Here is a 20,753-nt window from a genome sequence, read left to right as displayed (position 1 = left end):
TTTATTCTACCAGAGTAGTTAAAGGTACCAAGAAAGGAGATATTTTTGGTGTGGAAACACTGAGATCTCTCTAGGTGGTTTAGGTGCTTTGTGAGGTACATGCTGAAGTGTACATTATATTTGCACGCATACATGCATATATATTATGGATATATCTGTATATATATATTTATATATACACACACACACACACACACACACACATGTATGTGTGTGTGTATATATATATATACACACACACACACACACGATTAAGCAAATATTCATCTAATTTACAGGTTCATAGGTAGGTACTAGGCTATCTGTCCAAGGGGATAAGTAAGCCTAGCCAACAAGGTTCCCTGGCTTACGCCACCCAAGAAAGTTATTTTCCTGTGCCACTGTCGAGCAGAGCCACAGAAGTGATCCCTGGGGTGTATTTCCTACTTCCCATCCACTCAAGATTTTTCTTGAAGAGAGCTAATGAGGAACTTTGCTCGACATACATGGGTAGCTTGTTCCAGAGTATAGGAAGTCTCTGGGACAGGAATCTATCCCTCCAGCATGGCCTGTTTATTGTGGTGACAAGGTTTAGGTCCCTAGAGCGTATAGCTTGGAGGGATTGGGATTTCTTTAGGTGTAGCATATCCAACAGCTCTGGGTTTAACATAGCTTTATATGTTAGGCAGAGATCTCCTCGGAGTAGGCAATATGCTACAGAGTAAAGCTGGAGTTTTTTGAGACGGTCTGTGTAGGGCATCTGTTTGAGACCAGTAATCCTCTTTGTGAGGCACTTCTGTGGCCTTTCCAGCTGCTGCAGATGTCTTGTGAGGTACATTCCAAAAGGGGTATTGTACTCTATAATGGGTCTAATGAGTGCTTGTAGAGGGGAGCAATGACCTCTTTTTTCTGGATGAAAACCCTTTTGTGCCACACGTAAAATGTCACATAGAATGACTGTCAATTAAACAAGCATGAAGTATAAAAGAAATTCTACATGTAAGAAAACCACTCACCCACCTTAACTTATTCAATTAAAAAACAAAACTGAAATAGAAATAACCCAAATGGTAGAAAACTACTCATAATAGAAATAACCAGCTCTGCAGTAGTATGCCATGATCGTATAGTGGTTAGTACTCTGCATTATGGCCGCAGCAACCTTGATTCAAATCCGAGTCACGGTAGAATTGTAATTCCTGGCATGGTAAGAAGAGCCTGAATTTTTAGTGGGAGGTTGGCATAATGGTTAAGGTGTATACCTTACAAACACAAGGTACAGGGTTTGATTCTCATATGAGGTAATTGGCTAGGATTAAAATGGCCCACAAAGGCAGTTAGCCTAGTACTAATCTATGAACCTAATAACTCCCCACCATGCAAATAACTATGGAAGTTTCTAAAATAAACAAATACATTTCAATACTACAAAGAATCAAATTCCTTAAGTATAAAACATTGCAACAAAAGTGTACTAAAATCCATGAAGTCTTCTCCTACATGTAAGCATAGTATAAGAGCTGAAATCAGTAATTTATACCAATATCTCAAAAAGTTCCACATACCTGAAATATCCATCAGCATGTAGTATAAATTCCACATAATCTTTTAACTATCTCCTTCCAGATTGATGATGATGCTGCCAATGTCTTTTTGAAATGATCCCCTCAAAGACCTTCCCAATACACATGAAATAAAGTACAGCCATTTCCCCTAACACATGCTTCAATAGGAGCTAGACTAAAGCTTCCTCCTTTCACATAATACATTCTACCTATTCTTAAAAAATATAATACAAAAAGATTCCACTATACTTTACATCCATGTTTTCATGGTGCCAAGCATTCATGGAATATCACATGAGATCCAGGAGAAGTCTGATGTCTATCCCCAAACGTTTACCTGTGGATGATAGTTTACTCCACACAATGGAAATTATAGAACCCAATCTAGTTTTAAGAATGTATCCAAGGTGAAAATGAGACTGGGGGATTAAAACTAAATCCCTAAATATCCCATACTGCACATAAGGAAATTAAGCTAATTGGCATTGTAGAAAATAAACAAAGGCTTTATCCTGAAATAAACAGGGTAAAAATAATAATCTAGATGCCAGTTACCACAGAAAATTAACAGTCTGAGTTATTAGTAATTGATTTCTTTCATAACAACAGATGGCATTTTTCTATTTCATGACACCACGCAAGTCATTTAGATAGATACTGCTCATGGTATGAGTCTGAAGAAGATCCATCAGCTCAGTTAACAAATATAGACAAATAAATTAATTACTTTCATATCCATATATTAAAGATGTAACTTATCAAAAGGTGTTTTGCATATCTTTGTATACTGGTCACAATATAACGCTAGATATTCACTTACCTCACAGTTTACAACATGGACATTTTAATTTAAAACAGAGCCACTCGTGGGATAGGGCAAAAAAGATGGCTTCCCTAGGTGTAAGCTGTCAAAAGCTGCAACTGTCAGTTGCCTGTGGGGTATCAGTGCAGCACAGGTACTGATTTAATGCTTCAAGTGATGTGGATTTAATTTCACTTTTTTTGACTTGTTATCAAACCATACAAGATCAGAAAAGTTCATATTGTGTTGACATTTTCAAATAAGATGCTGACTTGCTAATTTTGATAACAGCTACTAATGCCAGTGTTTTAGGGCCATTCAGAACACTGCTGTAGTCGTTACCTTTTTCAAGATAAGGTAATATTGTATGCTTTTCTAGGTGTCCAATCACTGCTAACTTCATAATAAGCTGTTTTTGGATTGGCTACTTGATTTTTTTCTGTTTGCTCTATATTCCTACGCTTTGTGTGCCTCTGTGCTTTATTTGGCTGAGTGGTGAGGCAAAGAACACTCCACAGACACAAGTCAGTGAAACTGAACTCTGAATACATGCTTCTTTTCTCTATAGTATCCCCACACACATTAGAATCTTAACTTGGGACTGCAAAGCTACTTAACCAGTACCACAGTGCTGCTAAGGGGTAACATGCTGCATCAACAACCCACACACATTAGAATCTTAACTTGGGACTGCAAAGCTACTTAACCAGTACCACAGTGCTGCTAAGGGGTAACATGTTGCATCAACAACCAGTACCACAGTACTGCTAAGGGGTAATGTGCTGCATCAACACCCACTACCACAGTACTGCTAAGGGGTAACATACTGCATCAACAACCAGTACCACACCACATATTAATTAGTTGGCAAATACTAATTGGCTTGTAGTGGTGTGGGTAGAGTGAATTCCTGTAGCTTGTGTATAGTGAGCTCTGAAGGTGTTTTGTACTCTAAATCAGCCACGCAGTGAATACTCAGAGTTTAGATCACAATTGTTTTATTTCTTTTGTTAGTTTAGTCAGGGTGAGCAGGCAGCATGTCAGCAGAGGAGTATGGAAAGCTGACAAGGAGCCAGCTGGCGGAGATGTGCCAGGCTAGGGGACTGATGCCTGGAAACCTGACTAAGGCAGACCTGATTGCAGCCTTGGTTACAGCTGCATCAGAAAACAGCAACCAGGAGGACAATCAGACTGGCAGCGGAGATATAATACCCTCGGAGAATGGACAGCTCAACCTTTCTGCAGAGGACTTAAAAATCCAACTGGAGCTAAAGAGACTTGAGTTGGAGGCCAGGCGTTTGGAACTAGAAGCAGCTGAGACAGTAAGGCGTCTAGAGAGCAAGGACAAGGAGAAACTGCGATGTTTGCAAGCCGAGGAAAAGGAGAGGCAGAGACAGCATGAGAAGGAGATGCTGACTTTTCGCCAGAGTCATGGAGGTAATGGGGAAGGGACTAACTGGACCCCAGAAGCACAAAATGTCAGTAAATTTATTCCGCAGTTAAAAGAGGGGGATAATTCATTCATATGTTTTAGAGGGCATGCAAACAGTATGGTGTTGACCAAAGGCTCTGGGTATGGCTCCTGACCCCCTTACTCCATGGTAAAGCTGTAACTGTTTTGTCAAAAATGTCTGACGTTGCATGTTTTGATTATACTGCTATTAAAAATAACTTGCTAGAATTGTTTAAGCTAACACCTGAAATGTATAGGAAAATGTTTTGTGTGCATAGACACAAGGCAGACGAAAGTGTGTGTGAATATGTTGCTTAACTGAGCACTTATTTCCATAGGTGGGTGAGTGGATGTCAGGTCACCACTTCTGAAGGGCTTGCAGACCTTTTGGTGAGGGAACAAGCCCTTAGCACTTTGCCTGAGGACATGAGGTTCTGGTTAGCTGATAGACAATGTGCTACTTCAGATGAGTTGGGGAAGAAGGGAGACCTACACCTGGCAAGCAGGGCAGCTCTGCACAGGAAAGGGACCCTAGTACTGCTCATGGGTCTATAGGAACCCATGGTGGGCAGCACAGACTGCCCCAAAAGAATCTGCCAATAGCAGAGGAAGCCACTAGTCCAGGTACATGTCCAGGAGCTAAGGTTAAATGTTTTGAATGCAACCAGTGGAGCCATGCGGCATACAGGTGTCCACGGAGGCAAGGTGGGGAACAAAAGGTGAGGGAGCCAGGAAGTGGGAAAGACAAAATGCCAATAGTATGTTGTCTTGAAACAACAGGTGTACTGAACTACCATCCTACAGATGTCCTGATAAGGAAGGATTTGGATGAGGCAGTACCATGTGCTTATGCAGTTACACGCAGTCAGGCTTGGAGACAAGCAGGTAAGTCTGGTAGCCTGGGGGAGACCCAGACAGACTGCATGCTTGCAGCCAGGACTGGTGATGTGGTTACTTCAGGGAGAGAACTATCCTGTAGCAGTGAGACTGAAGGTGAGCTACAGCTGCATAGGGGTACTGATGGTCCCTTTGACAGAGTGACTGCAAAGGTAGAGGTGAGTTGTAGTACCCAGGCTGATAGTGAGGCACCACTATTAGAGGATGCCAGAGCTTGGAAGGGTTACAAGGAGAGAGTTGAGACAGACTCAGCTCTCAGACCCTACATTGCAAGGGCCTGAGGCAGGTAGCTAAGGAGGCACCTGATTCTCAAGGAAAGGAGGAATCTGTACACTGGGACAAAGGGTTACTATACAGAGAATGGACCCCTGAGGGAGGGCTAGAAAGGCTAGAAGGTGAGAGAGTGCAGCAGTTGGTAGTGCCTAGACCCTACCATCTGGCACTTCTAACCATAGCCCATGATATTCTCTTTGCAGGTCATATTGGCATAAAACGTACAAAGAGGCGTATTATGCAGAACTTCTATCGGCCTGGGTGAGAGCTCCTTTGATGTGGTGCTGGGTAGAGAAGGCCAGGTTGACCATTAAGCCGAGCAAATGTCAGGTGGGTATGGCAAAGGTCTCCTACCTAGGTCATATAGTGGGGAGTGGTAAGGGAAGGCCAGAACCTGCCAAAGTGGAAGCTATTCAGGTATGGCCTGCACCTGTTACTAAAAGGCAGGTGAGGGCATTTTTAGGGACAGCAGGGTACTATAGAAAGTTCATTCCCAGTTATAGTACCATAGCTGCTCCCCTCACAGACCTGACAAGGAAGAACAGGCCAAATAAGGTAGTGTGGACCCCAGCATGTGAGCAGGCATTCCAGAAGCTTAAAGAAACTTTATGAGGACCCCCTGTGTTAGCCAGTCCAGATTACAGCAAATAACTTGTTGTGCTGGTGGATGCTTTGAACCATGGGGTGGGGGCTGTACTTAGCCAGATTTATTCAGAGGGAGAAGAGCACCCCATGGTTTATCTCAGTCATAGGCTCCAAACCAGAGAGGAATGCTTTGCAGCTGTAGAAAATGAATGTTTAGCCATAGTGGGCACTGCAGAAACTTCAGCCTTACCTGTATGGAAGGAAATTCACTGTTATGACAGATCACAACCCCCTAACATGGTTAAACAGAGCCAGCCAGCAAAATGCCAAGTTGCTAAGATGGAGCCTGGAGTTTCAAGCATATGATATGTCTGTGCAGCACCACAGTGGGTTTAGCAATGCTAATGTAGATGGGCTCTCAAGACAGGGAATGGGGTAAGGTACACTCAGATAGACCTAACTCCCTCAAGCAACGTTTCTCAAGGGTCACTTGAAAAACTAGCTTGAGTTCTCCAGGAGGGGAGATATGTGAAGATAGGTGAAGGCTGCCAGCCTAGCCAGATAGAATTTTGGAGATAATTATGTCCTCTGTAAATATTAATGTAAACCACAGGCTTGTTGTCTTAAATGGTAAAAATAGTGTTACATGTGGAACTGAAAAAAAAAATCTAACAACAGTGCAATCTACTGACCAAATAAAGCATGTTGTGACCCTTTGATATTAAAACACAGAGTCAGCAAGTCTAGAGTAAGGCATCCTGCCTATTGTTTTAAGGCCAGAGTTAATGGCCATAATTTGCATGCATAAATGTCCTTTATTGCTCTGGTTTCTGCCAAAGGTGAAGAATGTAAATGTAGTTTCTGTTAGCCTGAGAATCCAGGGGAGTGTGAAGAATGATGTAATGTGAAGTCAGAAAAGTGTGAAGAATGATGTATTATGAACCAGGAATGTGATTTTAAAAACTGAGAGATCAGAGAACATTAAGCATTTTTGTCCTGACCATCCAACTGAACAGCACTGTCTTGCTCTATATGCAAGTTTATCTTAGACTTGTGTTTTCTCTTATAAATAGTTAGAAACTAGAAAGATTAGACTAAGTGTTTTTTCCGTGATGTCAGAACTGTACTACTGAATTATTTTAAGTATTTCCTCTGTGATCTCTGAACTCTTGACTAGCACTTTGTAGTAAAAAGTATTGTCTTGTGTTTTTATTATTTATTATTAAATAATTTGAAACCCTTTCAACTGTGGCTGTTTTTGTAGAGATAATTTAAGCTCTATAGAGTACTTACATGCCTTTGGTAAAATTGTATAGAACCAGTCTAATAGCTTTAGCCCTGGGCTATACTACCAATTGGATAATAATATTGCACAGTAATAACTGGACACCCTTTTAAGGGCCTTTGAGTAGCTGATAAATATTAGTGGGTGGTGGCAGCTGGTACTACCATATAGTCTGGGAAAAAGGGGCACAGCTGGAGAACCTGTGCCAGCCTTCCCCAGGAGTGTCTGTGTGGTTGTATAAACTCTTCTCAAAGTAAGTGTGTGTGCGTGTGTGTGTGTGTGTGTGTGTGTGTGTGTGTGTGTGTGTGTGTGTGTGTGTGAGCTACTTGGGCAGAAAGGGTGCTGGAGGTTTTAGCTTGCCCACTAAGCTGAGATCTGGATCCTATAGCTGTGCCAGTGGGGAGTCTTATTGGGGACCTGGAGAGCAAGGGAGCAACCAGCCCTGGACTGACTGTGATTTCTGTGTGCAATTAAGGGAAATTGCACTTTACTGTGTGTATCTGTTATCCTTTCCTCCAATATGAGACACCCCTCACTGGTGTTAGTGGTGAGGATTGAGGCTCCTGGATTGCTGGGCCAGGGCACGGGCATCACAAGTACCACAGTGCTGCTAAGACGTAATGTGCTGGATCAACAACCAGTACCACAGTGCTGCTAAGGGGTGATGTGTTGTATCAACAACCAGTGCAACAGTACTGCTAAGGGGTAACATGCTGCATCAACACCCAGTACCACAGTACTACTAAGGGGTAACATGCTGCATCAACAACCAGTAACACAGTGCCGCTAAGGGGTAACATGTTGCATCAACAACCAGTACCACACTGGTGCTAAGGAGTAATGTGCTGCATCAGCAACCAGTACTACAGTGTTACTAAAGGGTAACATGCTGCATCAACAACCTGTACCACAGTGCTGCTAAGGGGTAACATTGCTGCATTAAAACAACCAGCAACACAGTACTGCCAAGGGGTAAGGTGCTGCAGCATCATCAAGTACCACAGTGCTGTTAAGGGGTAATGTGCTGCATCAACACCCAGTACCACAGTGCTGCTAAGGGGTGACGTGCTGCATCAACAAGTACAACAATACTGCTAAGGGGTAACATGCTGCATCAACAACCAGTACCACAGTGCTGCTAAGGGGTAACATGCTGCATTAACAACCAGCACCACAGTGCTGCTAAGGGCTAATGTCCTGCATTAACAACCAGTACCACAGTGCTGCTAAAAGGGTAATGTGCTGCATCAACAACCAGCACCACAGTGCTGCTAAGGGGTAACGTGCTGCATCAACAACCAGCACCACAGTGCTGCTAAGTAATAACGTGCTGCATCAACAACCTGTACCACAGTGCTGCTAAGGGCTAACGTCCTGCATTAACAACCAGTACCACAGGGCTGCTAAGGGGTAATGTGCTGCATCAACAACCAGTACCACAATGCTGCTAAGGGGTAATGTGCTGCAGCAACAACCAGTACCACAGTACTGCTAAGGGGTAACGTGCTGCATCAACAACCAGCAACACAGTACTGCCAAGGGGTAACGTGCTGCAAAAAAACCCAGTACCACAGTGCTGCTAAGGTGTAATGTGCTGCATCAACACCCAGTACTACAGTGCTGCTACGGGGTGATGTGCTGCATCAACACCCAGTACCACAGTGCTGCTAAGGTGTAATGTGCTGCATCAACACCCAGTACTACAGTGCTGCTAAGGGGTGACGTGCTGCATCAACAACCAGTACAACAGTACTGCTAAGGGGTAACATGCTGTATCAACAACCAGTACCACAGTGCTGCTAACGGGTAAAGTGCTGCATCAACACCCAGTACCACAGTGCTGCTAAGGGGTAATGTGCTGCATCAACACACTACCACAGTGCTACTAAGGGGTAAAGTGCTGCATTAACACCCAGTACCACAGTGCTGCTAAGGGGTAATGTGCTGCATCAACACCCAGTACCACAGTGCTGCTGAGGGGTAATGTGCTGCATCAACAACCAGTACCGCAGTACTGCTAAGCGGTAACATGCTGCATCAACAACCAGTACTTCAGTGGTGCTAACTGGTAATGTACTGCATCAACAACCATTATCACAGTGCTGCTAAGGAGCAATGTGCTGCATCAACAAACAGTACCACAGTACTGCTAAGGGGTAATGTGCTGCATCAACAACCAGTACCACAGTGCTGCTAAGGGGTAATTTGCTACATCAACAACCATTAGCACAGTAATAAGGGGTAATGTACTGCATCAACAACCAGTACCACAGTGCTGTTAAGGGGTAACTTGCTGCATCAACACCCAGTACAACAGTGCTGCTAAGGGGAAACATGCTGCATCAACAACCAGTACCACAGTACTGCTAAAAGGTAACATGCTGCATCAACAACCAGTACCACAGTGCTGCTAAGGGGTAATGTGCTGCATCAATACCCAGTACCACAGTACTGCTAAGGGGTAACTTGCGCATTAACAACCAATACCACAGTGTTGCTAAGGGTAATGTGCTACATCAACACACAGTACTGCTAAGGGGTAACATGCTGCATTAACATCCAGTACCACAGTGCTGCTAAGGGGTAACGTGCTGCATCAACAACCATTACCACAGTGCTGCTAAGGGTTAACGTGCTGCGTCAACAACCAGTACAACAGTGCTGCTAAGGGGTAATGTGCTGCATTAATAACCAGTACCACAGTGCTGCTAAGGGGTAACATGCTACATCAACACCCAGTACCACAGTACTGCTAGCGGTAACATGCTGCGTTAACACCCAGTACCACAGTGCAGCCAAGGGGTAATGTGCTGCATCAACAACCATTCCCACAGTGCTGCTAAGGGTTAACGTGCTGCATCAACAACCAGTACAACAGTGCTACTAAGGGGTAACAGGCTGCATCAACAACCAGTACCACAGTGCTGCTAAGGGGAAACATGCTGCATCAAGCTACAAGTTTCTTCATTTAATTAAGTACCACTTCAGGGTATGAAACTGTACCCTAACATTCTCCAAGCTTGGACCACTGTGGCCATCACATAAAACAGGACAGCAGTATCATATAAGCTCTTCTTGTATACCAAGATTTCTGCTAGGCCCTAAATGCATGAGACTGCTGGAAAGCATGTGCATCAGTGTATGTAACACCAATTAGATCTGGTGCCCCATATGTCAGTTTCTACCCTATGATTACAATATTACTCTTTCAATCACTGGGGGAGTGCTAGATCACATGCAGAAACCCCAACCTTCCCCTGGAAATGGAACAGCTGAGGAGAACCACTCCTTTTTACTCCACCCTTTCTTGTTTCTCCAATGCCCAAACTGCTAATCAATCTTGGTTCATGTAGGTTATGGTCAGTGGTACAACCCTGTATGCCATAGAGCCATAGGTCAGTGCTACATCCCTGTATGCCACAGAGCCATAGGTCAGTGCTACATCTCTGTATGCCACAGAGCCATAGGTCAGTGCTACATCCGTGTATGCCACAGAGCCATAGGTCAGTGCTACATCCCTGTATGCCACAGAGCCATAGGTCAGTGCTACATCCCTGTATGCCACAGAGCCATAGGTCAGTGCTACATCCCTGTATGCCACAGAGCCATAGGTCAGTGCTACATCCCTGTATGCCACAGAGCCATAGGTCAGTGCTACATCCCTGTATGCCACAGAACCATAGGTCACTGCTATGCCCCTGTATGCCACACAGCCATAGGTCAGTGCTGCATTCCTGTATACCACAGAGCTATAGGTCAGCTCTACATCCCTGTATGCCACAGAGCCATAGATCAGTGCTACGTCCCTGTAGGCCACAGAGACATAGGTCAGTGCTATGTCCCTGTATGCCACAGAGGCATAGGTTAGTGCTACATCCCTGTATGCCACATAGTCATAGGTCAGTGCTATGTCCCTGTATGCCACAGAGCTATAGTGCTGTCAGACATTCAGAGGGTAGCTACACCTTTCCCTACTGGGCACATTCCATTCTAAAACTCACACGGAATTTAGTGAGAACAATGAAACATTTTGTCATGTACTTACTAACAATAATGTTACCAGGACGTGGTTTTTTCTTCACCATCAATCTTTCTTCAGTGTCATTAGGTAGAATGGTCTCATCTTTCCTAATAAACATCCAAAGGTGCTCCACTGGGATGTGACATCCTGCAAATAAAAATGGGAAGCAATTGTAGAGTTAAACTGCATTGCTAAATGATTTTTTTTAATCAAGTGCTTATCTGAGTATATTCAAACACAGCTGGTGAAAAATGACCCAAATACACAAGAAAAAAGCCACAATTCATCATGAACCACATATAAAGACTGGCCAGCTGTGGAGAAAAATGATAATTTTTCATATAGGTTCATAGATTAGTACTAAGTTAACTGCCTTTATGAGCCATTTTAAGCCTAGCCAATTATCCCTTGTGAGACTCAAACCCTGCACCTTGTGTTTGTAAGGCAAACATATTAACCATTAGGCCACCCTCCCAACAACTGTGTTGGTTTGTTCATATTGTATATTCTTATGTTATCTTACTACTGTATTTTCTTCTGACAAGTCCAATTATTTTTTTTCCAGCATATATGTAATTTCCACACCAGCTACTTTCTCAGCACTGAACTTCAGAAACATTTAGCTCCTCTGGTATTCATTACTCATTTTACTTACTAACCAGCTGAGTGAAATGATTCAAACACCACTTTCAGTCATAACCCATGCCAGTGGCAGAGAAAAATTAAATGTAGAAATGAGTTACAGTGAAAGACATAGGAGGAGAAAATCTGAGTATTATAAGAGAGCAGCGTGTTCATCAGACAGTACTAGTTAAGCAAGCACATGCAAAACTAAAATGGGTCTGCACTATAGTACCATTCAGGAAATGGTACTTTTCTTATGATTTAACACCTTAGAGTCAGGAATTCTGAAATCTGCAGTGATCCATGAATACACAACTGTTTCAGAGAGGAGCATGAGGTTCTTAACTAAATCTAGGTTCAGCATTTACATTTCACAAAAAGGTGTGCATAAAGTTGGTTCAGCATTTACATTTCACAGAAAGGTGTGCATACAGTTTGACAATGAAATAATTAACTTCTAGAACATTTACAGAAAATATATTCCAGACAAAGATGCCTGAGTGAAGAAAATGATGCAACTTAGGCTAGTTGAGTTTAAAGAACAACAGAATTGTGCATACCTAGAGAAGGAAGAGAGAGAAAGAGAGAGAGAGTCTTGTCCTTAAGATGCATTCTCTGCCAAAGTGGTGGGTATGTGTCACAAGTGACCAGTTTGTATAGTATTTATCAGATGGCATTGTCTTCCCACATTGTAAGCCAGGCAAACCCACTTTCCAGAAACACAGAATACCTTACTCACTTATTGAAGATAAGACAACAGATTGTGTAGTTTTAGTCTGCAAAGACAAATACTGGGCAGCTGAGCCAAACAGACACAAGCACCTGGCTCTACATCATAAAGGGATGAAGCCCTAACTGTGGCCAAGATGATCTGACTTTAACTAGTGGCTTAGGTACTGGAAAAGTTGGATGGGGAAGGGTAGAAGTGAATGGCAAATGCTAGCTCATCTGTCATGGAGGAAATGATTGGTTGCTCCAGTCAGCTAATCATCAACGTGCAGGTTATAAGTAAGGACAAAGAAAGGATACATGACCTTGGTCCAGCCAAGCTGGTGACATAGCCCTCTAACATGCGTGTAGAAGCATGCACATTGGGTGATCACATCACTCAACAGAGGATGGGGTAGGAAAAAAGTCCTGACGAATGCCAGATCAATAGTGTTTCAATTAGCCCTCTCCTCACAGGGAAGGACTAGGCCATCAGGAGCTCTCACTTAGAAAGGAAAGAATGGGCCAGTAGTGTGCAGGGAGCTGATGGCTGTCAGACAGCGAGGAACAAAAAAAACCTAAAAAACAAGGACTTAGGAAAATCTATATCATAAAGACACATTGTCAAGTGGATTTTCTGGCCTCAGGAATTCATTAGATTTCAGGATGGCAGCAAATCTTTGCTGAGTGATAATCCAAGTAGGACATAGCTGAATTAAGATTTAGATTAACACATCATCATCATAATCCCCCTTTTCCCCATTCTTCTATATGGGGTCAGGGTGTCATGTTAACTGCCGCCATCTCTCTCGATTCAATGCCACACCCCTGCCTTCCTTGACAGTCATGCCTGACTGTTGTAGATCTTCTCTCATGCAATCCATCCACCTCTTTACTAGACCCCTCATTTCCTCTTACCTTCCTCCTGTCTGTCCCAAATCTTCTTCACCAGATTGCTTTTCTGTACATTTGCCCAAACCACAGTAATCTGTTCTCTTTGATGTTTTCTGCAAATGGAGCTACTTTGGCATCTGCTTGTGCCCTCATTTCTTTGCCTGTCCCACAATGTGCATCCTACAACCCTTGTCACGGACTTAATTTCTATCACCTCTAGCTTTCTCATCTGCTCTGCCTTTACTGCTCAGGTTTCTTTACCATACAAATGCTTATATAGGCCCTAGGGCCAATAGCCTAGTACCTACCTATGAACCTATATGATTGGATGGGAGATAGGAAATTCACCCCAGGGATCACTTCTGTGGCTCTGCTTGACAGGGGCACAAAAAATAATTTTCTTGGGTGGCAAAAGCCAGGGTACCGCTTGGCTAGGCTTATATAGGCCCTAGGGTCAATAGCCTAGTACCTACCTATGAACCCACCTACCTATGAGGTAGTACTGGTCACACCACTATTTTGTACACCTTACTTTTCAGCTTCTTTGGCATTCTTCTGTCATACACTATACCCGATACTCTATGCCAGTTGGCTGCATTCCCTCTGATTTAGCTTTGACCACTTCATTCAGATTTCCCCTCTCTTCAGCCACCCCCCAGATACGTTTAGCTATTAACCACTGTCTTCCCCTCTACCTTTATTCTCATCTCCTTCTTCTGACTTCCCCAATTTGCTACCATTACTACTGTCTTTTCTGTAGTTAGTTTTATCTCCTGTGCCTTCAGTTTTGCATTCCATTCCCCTATCCTTTACTGAAGTTCTTGCTCAGAGTCTGCCTGTAATGCCACAATGTCTGCAAACTGCAACCTTGTTAATTTGTCCTTTCCAGTCTGTTTGCTAATGTAGTCCATCATTAGTATGAACAGCAGTAAGCTCAGAGATGAAACTTAATGCATACCCACACCCACTGGGAACCCCTCTTCAAGAGCGAACACTGTTCATACTTAAATCACTGGGTCTTTGTAGACAGCATATGACAAGGTCTCAAGAAAGCTGATGTGGGCAGTACTGCTGTGGTTTGATGTTCCAGAAACATTGGTAGAATTAGTGCAGGCTTTCTCCAAGACTAGGAATGTCCAGTTGGACTCCTTCCTCATCTCTAGCTTCTTCTCAACTATCTGTCTCACTGTAAACATTGGGTCAGTTGTACTGCATCCTGATATGAACCCAAACTGCACATCTCCTATCATTCTTTCTACTACTCTGCATATCTGTTTATCAATCACCCTGTACAGAACATTCATGCAATGTAACAGGAGTCTGATACCTCTATACTGCCCACAGTTGTGAATGTCCCTTTTACATTTGTACACTGGCACAAGTAAGCTTATTCTCCAGTCATCTGAGATACGCCTTTCTCTATACTCTATGAGTACCCTCAGGAGCCGTCTCTCCCCTATCTTATCTGGCATATTTATCATATCTGCTGTGACCTCATCAGAGCCTGCAGTTTTCCCTGATTTCATTTTCCTTAGTGCTATTCTTACTTCTAGAGTGGGGTCCTCCTCTTCTCTCATTGTAGGCTGTGTCTAGGGGAGTACAGCTTCTGTGGGGTTTTCCTCATTCAGAAGCTGCTGGAAGTACTCCTTCCATCTGACCTTGATGTCCTGTGGACTGGTGAATAGGTTGTTGCTGGCATCCCTAATGAAGGGTGTGTGACTGTCTTCTTTATTTTTCTGTCTTTGCTTTTCAACCTGACATAGTTTCTTTGTGCCACCTACTGAGTCAATTTCCAGAAGTTGGTACAGTGCTTCCAAGGCCCTATTCTTTGCTATTGCAACTTCTTTCTTAGCCTCTTTATTAGCCAACCAGTATTCCTTCCAAGCCAGGTATGTTTTTTTTATCGCCCACTTTTTCCTGCACTCTTTTTTCTTTTGATAACTTCCTGGATTTCTGCATTCCACGACCAGCTTTCCTTATGTACCTTATTTCCATACCTGGCTCAGCCACATATCTGTTCTGTAGTTCTCACACATGCCCTTTTGAGGTGCTACCATTTTGCTTCAACTCCACATATTTCCTCTTCTTCTTGGGGTGCTACAGCCCTGAGTAATTCTTTGAACAGTTGTACTTTCTCTCCAGTCAACTTTCAGGTCTTCAGCCTGGTCTCTGTTGATCTTATAGCCTTCTCTACTATTGCTTTCAGATGATTGTGGTATACCAGTGGTTAATGCTGTGGGCCAACTCTTTCACTGGGGTTGGCTTTGCAATCACTGATTCCATACCAGTGCTGTTTGCTTACTAACAGGAAGTCCACCCAGGTTCCATGTTGGCCACTCTTGTGTGTGATCTTGTGACAGGCTGTTATTCTTTTTTAATCAACTTTTTATTAATCTTAAAACAAGGATTGTAGAAAATTATAAATAGAACAAACATATAACTATTTACATATGTCCACTACAAAATCAAACATAGAAAAGTAAATAATTACAATTTATCAAGTTAATCACTTAATTTTAATCAAAATCGAAAATGGTGAGTAATATTCAAAGTTCTCAGTTTGGCAGTTAACGATTCTTTTTTTGCTAAATTAATGAATTCAGTGAAAGAAAGAGTAATTTTACATTTCCAATTCTTTGTGACTATTTTTCTTGCCATAGCTAAAATGGACCAAAGGAGAGGCACCTGCACCCTAGGAATGAAATTCAGAACTGGGGCATTAAATAAGATCAATGAGTTAAAAATGATGCAAACATCTGTCCACAAAGCTTGGGCAAAATTTCTAAATTCAACCCAAAAAGGAGTTACTATTTTACAATCCAATATCATGTGAAATCAATCTGTGTTAGAGACTTCATTACAACTCCCACAATTAATGTTCCCATAGTTATATATTAAAGCCACTTTATGTGGAGTTAAAAAAGCTCTGTGAAGAAATTGCCACATATATATTTTCCAATATAGAGAAGAAGATTTTCCTGCAGATTTAAGAATTAAGCATTTATCTTCATCAGGAAAAGGCCTTCTCATTAATCTTAGTTGCATAATTCCATAATAATGAATCTGTGGAACCAAATTATTCTCTTGTTATTTGATAAATTACTGATATATATGATTTATTCTTATTTGAGTTACTAATGATTCTGAAAAAAAAAAACCTCAAGTATGTTTGGAATATGTTTTGTTTGAAAATCCAGGGAGATTTTGATTTTATCACAAACATATTTTTATAAGATTGTACAGTCAACCAATTATTTTCTAAACAATGTCTTACAAGTAGATAATCCGTATTATGTGATTTATTTCTGATTAAGAATTGGTGCTAAAAGATTAAATTTTCTTCTCTAAGGTCTAGCATTTTGTTTATAAAAATGAACAAACAACCCTGTAGTATTTGATATAAGGAACAACAAAAACATTAAATCTTTATATAATTATAACTTATGATGCTTTTAAAATTTATAAAGGATGTAATCAGTGAAGGGAGAGGAATAGTACTTTTCTTTTCATTTCAACATAAGTCTTTCAAGATCCAGTAAAATGTATTAATTCCAAATTTAGAGAAAGATTCTGCAACATAGCTATTATTTATTAACCTTTTATGAATGGATTTCCAAGGGGATTGGTAACAGGAATTTAACCATAGAGATATTAAATTGAGAATTATGAATTTGGCATATAATTCAAGCATTTATTGGAAAACTTAATCCACCTTCTTGCCAACATTTAACATGCTAATCAAGGGATATTCTTGGTTTATTGGGGAACCAGACAAAATTAAGAAGAGTAGCATTTCATTTCTTAAAGATTTTTAGAAGGAAGAATAATGAGTACTTGTAGGTAATAATGACAATCCTACCAAAAAACGTTTCTATTAAAGTAAGTCTGTCTTCCACTGTAAAAATATTGTTCCAATTAATAATTACTTTAGTAACAGTGTCTATTAAATTACTATAATTTACTGCCATTGAGTCTTTTACAGTAGATGTAATTATAATTCCAAGACAATTAATATGTGAATTGTTCCAAATAGAATTTTTATAGTTTATTAAATAATTAACTTTTTATTAATAAGTGAAGTTTCTGTTTTATCAGGGTTATACATTACACCTGACTCTTTTTCAAAGTAATTAATAGACTTAGTTAAATTTTCTTTTGAAGCTCCAACAGTACCACTTGTAATTAAAATGTCATCTGCAAATAACTGACATTTACTTGAATAATGTTCATCTATCGAGAATCCCTGAATTTTGCTGTTAGATCTGATAAAGTTTGCAAAACGTTCAATTGCTAGAGCAAATAACAGAATTGACAAGGGACAACTCTGTTTTGTACCTTTTAATATTTTGAAAGAGCTAGAAAGAAAACAGCCAATTTTAATAAAATAACATTAATTACTATATAGATCAGTTATAAGATGTATAAAATCTAGGGAAATGTCATATTGCTTTGAACAAATAATTCCAAACAATAGAAACAAAAGCCTTATTTATATCTAGAATTATTATAGTTTTTTTTTTTTTGTTTTTATTAGCCAGATCTATTAAACTATTAAGCCTAATTATGTTATCCTGAACCTTTCTATGTAGTATAAAACCAATCTGATCCTCATTTATTAATCCTGGTGACTGTCTCTTTCTGAATCCTGTGTTGGCTGCTATCAAGCTATTTGCCAGACAGAAGTCTACAATGGCCTCTCCTTCTTTATTCCTGTTGCCCCCACCTATGTGGACCCAAGCAGTCCTCATATCCTTATCTGTCTGTCATGCTACATGCATTTACATCACCAATTATCAACACCAATTCCTATTGTCCTACTTTATCTAGTAGTTCCTGCAACTGCTGTCTGAATGCACTCTCTTCCTCACTATCATAACCCTGCTGTGGGGCATATAGTGAGATTATGAATACTACCCTATCATTACACTGGAGTCTGAGTGCCATGATTCTGCCATTAATTCTGATGATATCCCTCACTGTCTTCTGAAGCCTCTCTCTCACCACAATTCCTACACCATTTCTAGTCTGTCCTCCTCCTGAGTAGTAGACTCTGGATCCCAAGCCAAGTGACTTTGCTGCACTGCCCTTCCATCTGGTCTCTTGGATACATAGGATGTCTAGTCCTAAGGCAAATATCTATAAACTCAAAGTCAAAGTAAACTTTATTGTCATTTAGAACTACACACGTGTGGCCTAAATGAAATGTCATGCTTTAGCTCAATTCTTGAGATCACAAAGAAAAGTGAAACAACACATACAAGTAGAAGAATAAACATAACTAACAAATACAATACTACTTCCAATACATTCAAGAAAGAGCAGAGACATTTTCCAACACTCATATATGAAAAGAGTACCCTCCCCTGAGTTAAATTAACACCCTATTAAAAGTAAAACAAAACACACTATAGATTGAAATTCCTACGTTATTTGTCTAATATTGCACTTGAGTGAGTTAAATAATATCGACTATGGATATAATAAATAAATATTGCACTTACTTGGAATATATGTAAGTATATATTGCACAAATAAATAAAAACTGACTTATGTGTTCAGACCCCTGGATCTAGTGCCCAAGTTCAGAAGTCTAATCACTGTGGGGTAGAAACTGTTACTGAATCTTGTAGTCCATCAGCAGATACTGCAATATCTCCTGCCCAATGCCAGATGCTTAAACAGTCCATGCGCAGGATGCACGTTATCCTGTATTACTTTGGTGGCTTTTAGAAGCTTCTTGCAGAATAAAGATGTTGCATCAATGGAAGACTGCAAACTGTTACCTTCTCTACAACCCTCACCTCTCTTTGTAGTGCCTTCCTTTCTTCAACTGTGCAGCTTTCAAACCACACTGTGAAGTTGCAGGTGAAGATCATCTCTATTGCACCTCTATAAAAGGAGGAGGAAGCTTAGCTTTTTTTAGCATTCTTAAAAAGTGGAGGCATTGGAAAGCTTTCTTGACCAGTTGGCCGGTGTTTCCCAACCATGAGAGATCCTCTGATATGTGCATGTAAATGTCTATAAATTTAAAGGCCTGAACAATTTCAAGGCACATACAACTACAAGAAGAAACATCCCAAGTTTAAGAAACTGCAGTAAGCTTTGGTAAGATACCAAAGATTATGGACTTGATTTTTAGGACAGCTGATCCTAAAGTACTGCACAGCAAACCCTACAGTGACTTCTGCAAAGTTTCTGACTTAGAGGATCAAGATATTGATTGCAGGACAAGGCTGTCAGAAAGAAAAGTGCATTTAGATCCCCAACATGTCAGGTAAAATTGCTAATAAACAGTGAGTCAACTGAGATGGAACAGAAAATACCTAAACATTTCTTGGGAAAGTAGATGTTGGAAAAGACTGCACAGTGACTGCCTGCAAGTGTTATGAATAACTTGTTCATGATAGTAGATGATACATTTTCTAAATGCTTAGAGCATGTGTCTGGCTACCATTAGTGATTTAGAAAGAATTTCTGCTTATGTCTCATCTGAACATATTGTTAATGACAACAAAATAATTCGCATCAGAAAATCCAGATGTTTCATTAAGCAAAGAGGAATATTAAATTCTTAATTAAAGAACAACTATGTTATTTGGTTATGCAAATGGACTATTTCATTTATTAGTATAAAAGAGCATACAATCATGAATGGCTTAGGTGAAAGATTCATACACACTTTCAAAAGTGTCATGAAGAATTTTCAGTCTTGGGTAATGTACAAATAATTACATTTCATTTTTTCTGTACCACAACAAAACAACAGCATACTACAGTATGTCAAATGTTTGTGTGACTTTTTTTAGGGTACAGTGTACCCTGGAAGTTAGTTTCTACCTATGCCATCTACTCATCTTTAACAACACAGAACACCTGATAACAAATCTAAAATGTAATATCAGAAAAAAATCTCTGTTATTACAAGACTGTATGTCCCCCAGGTCAAAACATAAGTAATACACATGACCATCTGCACTGGCTATCTGACAATGTACCTCAGAGAACAATCACAATGAGTGACCCCACTATAAACTGGGATGAAAACAGCACAACCACCCAGCAATGAATGTATCTGGATTTTCATAATTGCTTAAAGCTACAACCAGAGTCCATAAGAATACAAATACATATAGTTTTGTCAGAATAAATCATATATAATACAGTATTGTCTTAGTACAGGCCTAGAAATACAGCCATAATAAAAGCAGGCCTTACTCTTCATTTTATATTTCAGATTTTACATCCAGTTTCAGTAAGTCCAGTTTTAACAGAAAGGAATGTGCCACAGAAGGGCAAAAATTAGCTGAGTGAAATAATCTGCAGGCCAAAGTACCGGTAAGGATGACATGTGCTAACAAGCTGTGTGGAATATTGTGTTACAAAAACACACAGGTATCTGCAATGATATATTATTTAGGTAGTACAAGACTTGGGAACCAAGGTTAAGGAACTGTGTAAAATTTTGAAGAAAATTTACAAGGATTTATTATCAAGAGAAAAACTTTCTTCAAGAGAGAAGTTGGTTCAAATGTTTAGAAGATCAGAGGAAAGGACAGATCTGAGTTCAGAGTTACAAAAGGACAGCCTAATTCAGTCTTCAGTGCAACAGAAATCCAAGTATGGTTCAGTACATTAGTACTGCCTTTGAGACAGTTTTAGTAATATAA

The 20,753-nt window shown here is 40.6% G+C and overlaps 1 protein-coding gene across 1 annotated transcript in view; it reads right to left on the bottom strand.

Annotated features, from left to right (window-relative positions):
• LOC122798741 (zinc finger protein 271-like) overlaps positions 1 to 20,753 on the bottom strand; it is a 113,098-nt gene that overhangs the window by 18,169 nt on the left and 74,176 nt on the right. The window contains exon 3 of the mRNA XM_044067842.1: positions 10,885 to 11,007. Within this exon, the coding sequence (XP_043923777.1) occupies positions 10,885 to 11,007 (123 nt within the window). The remainder of the gene's footprint in view (positions 1 to 10,884; positions 11,008 to 20,753) is intronic.

The sequence above is a fragment of the Protopterus annectens genome, chromosome 3.part1, assembly GCF_019279795.1.
Source record: "Protopterus annectens isolate FY-2018-M chromosome 3.part1, PAN1.0, whole genome shotgun sequence".
NCBI classification, from domain to species: Eukaryota; Metazoa; Chordata; order Ceratodontiformes; family Protopteridae; genus Protopterus; species Protopterus annectens.
This window is presented reverse-complemented; position numbering and strand designations above follow the sequence as displayed.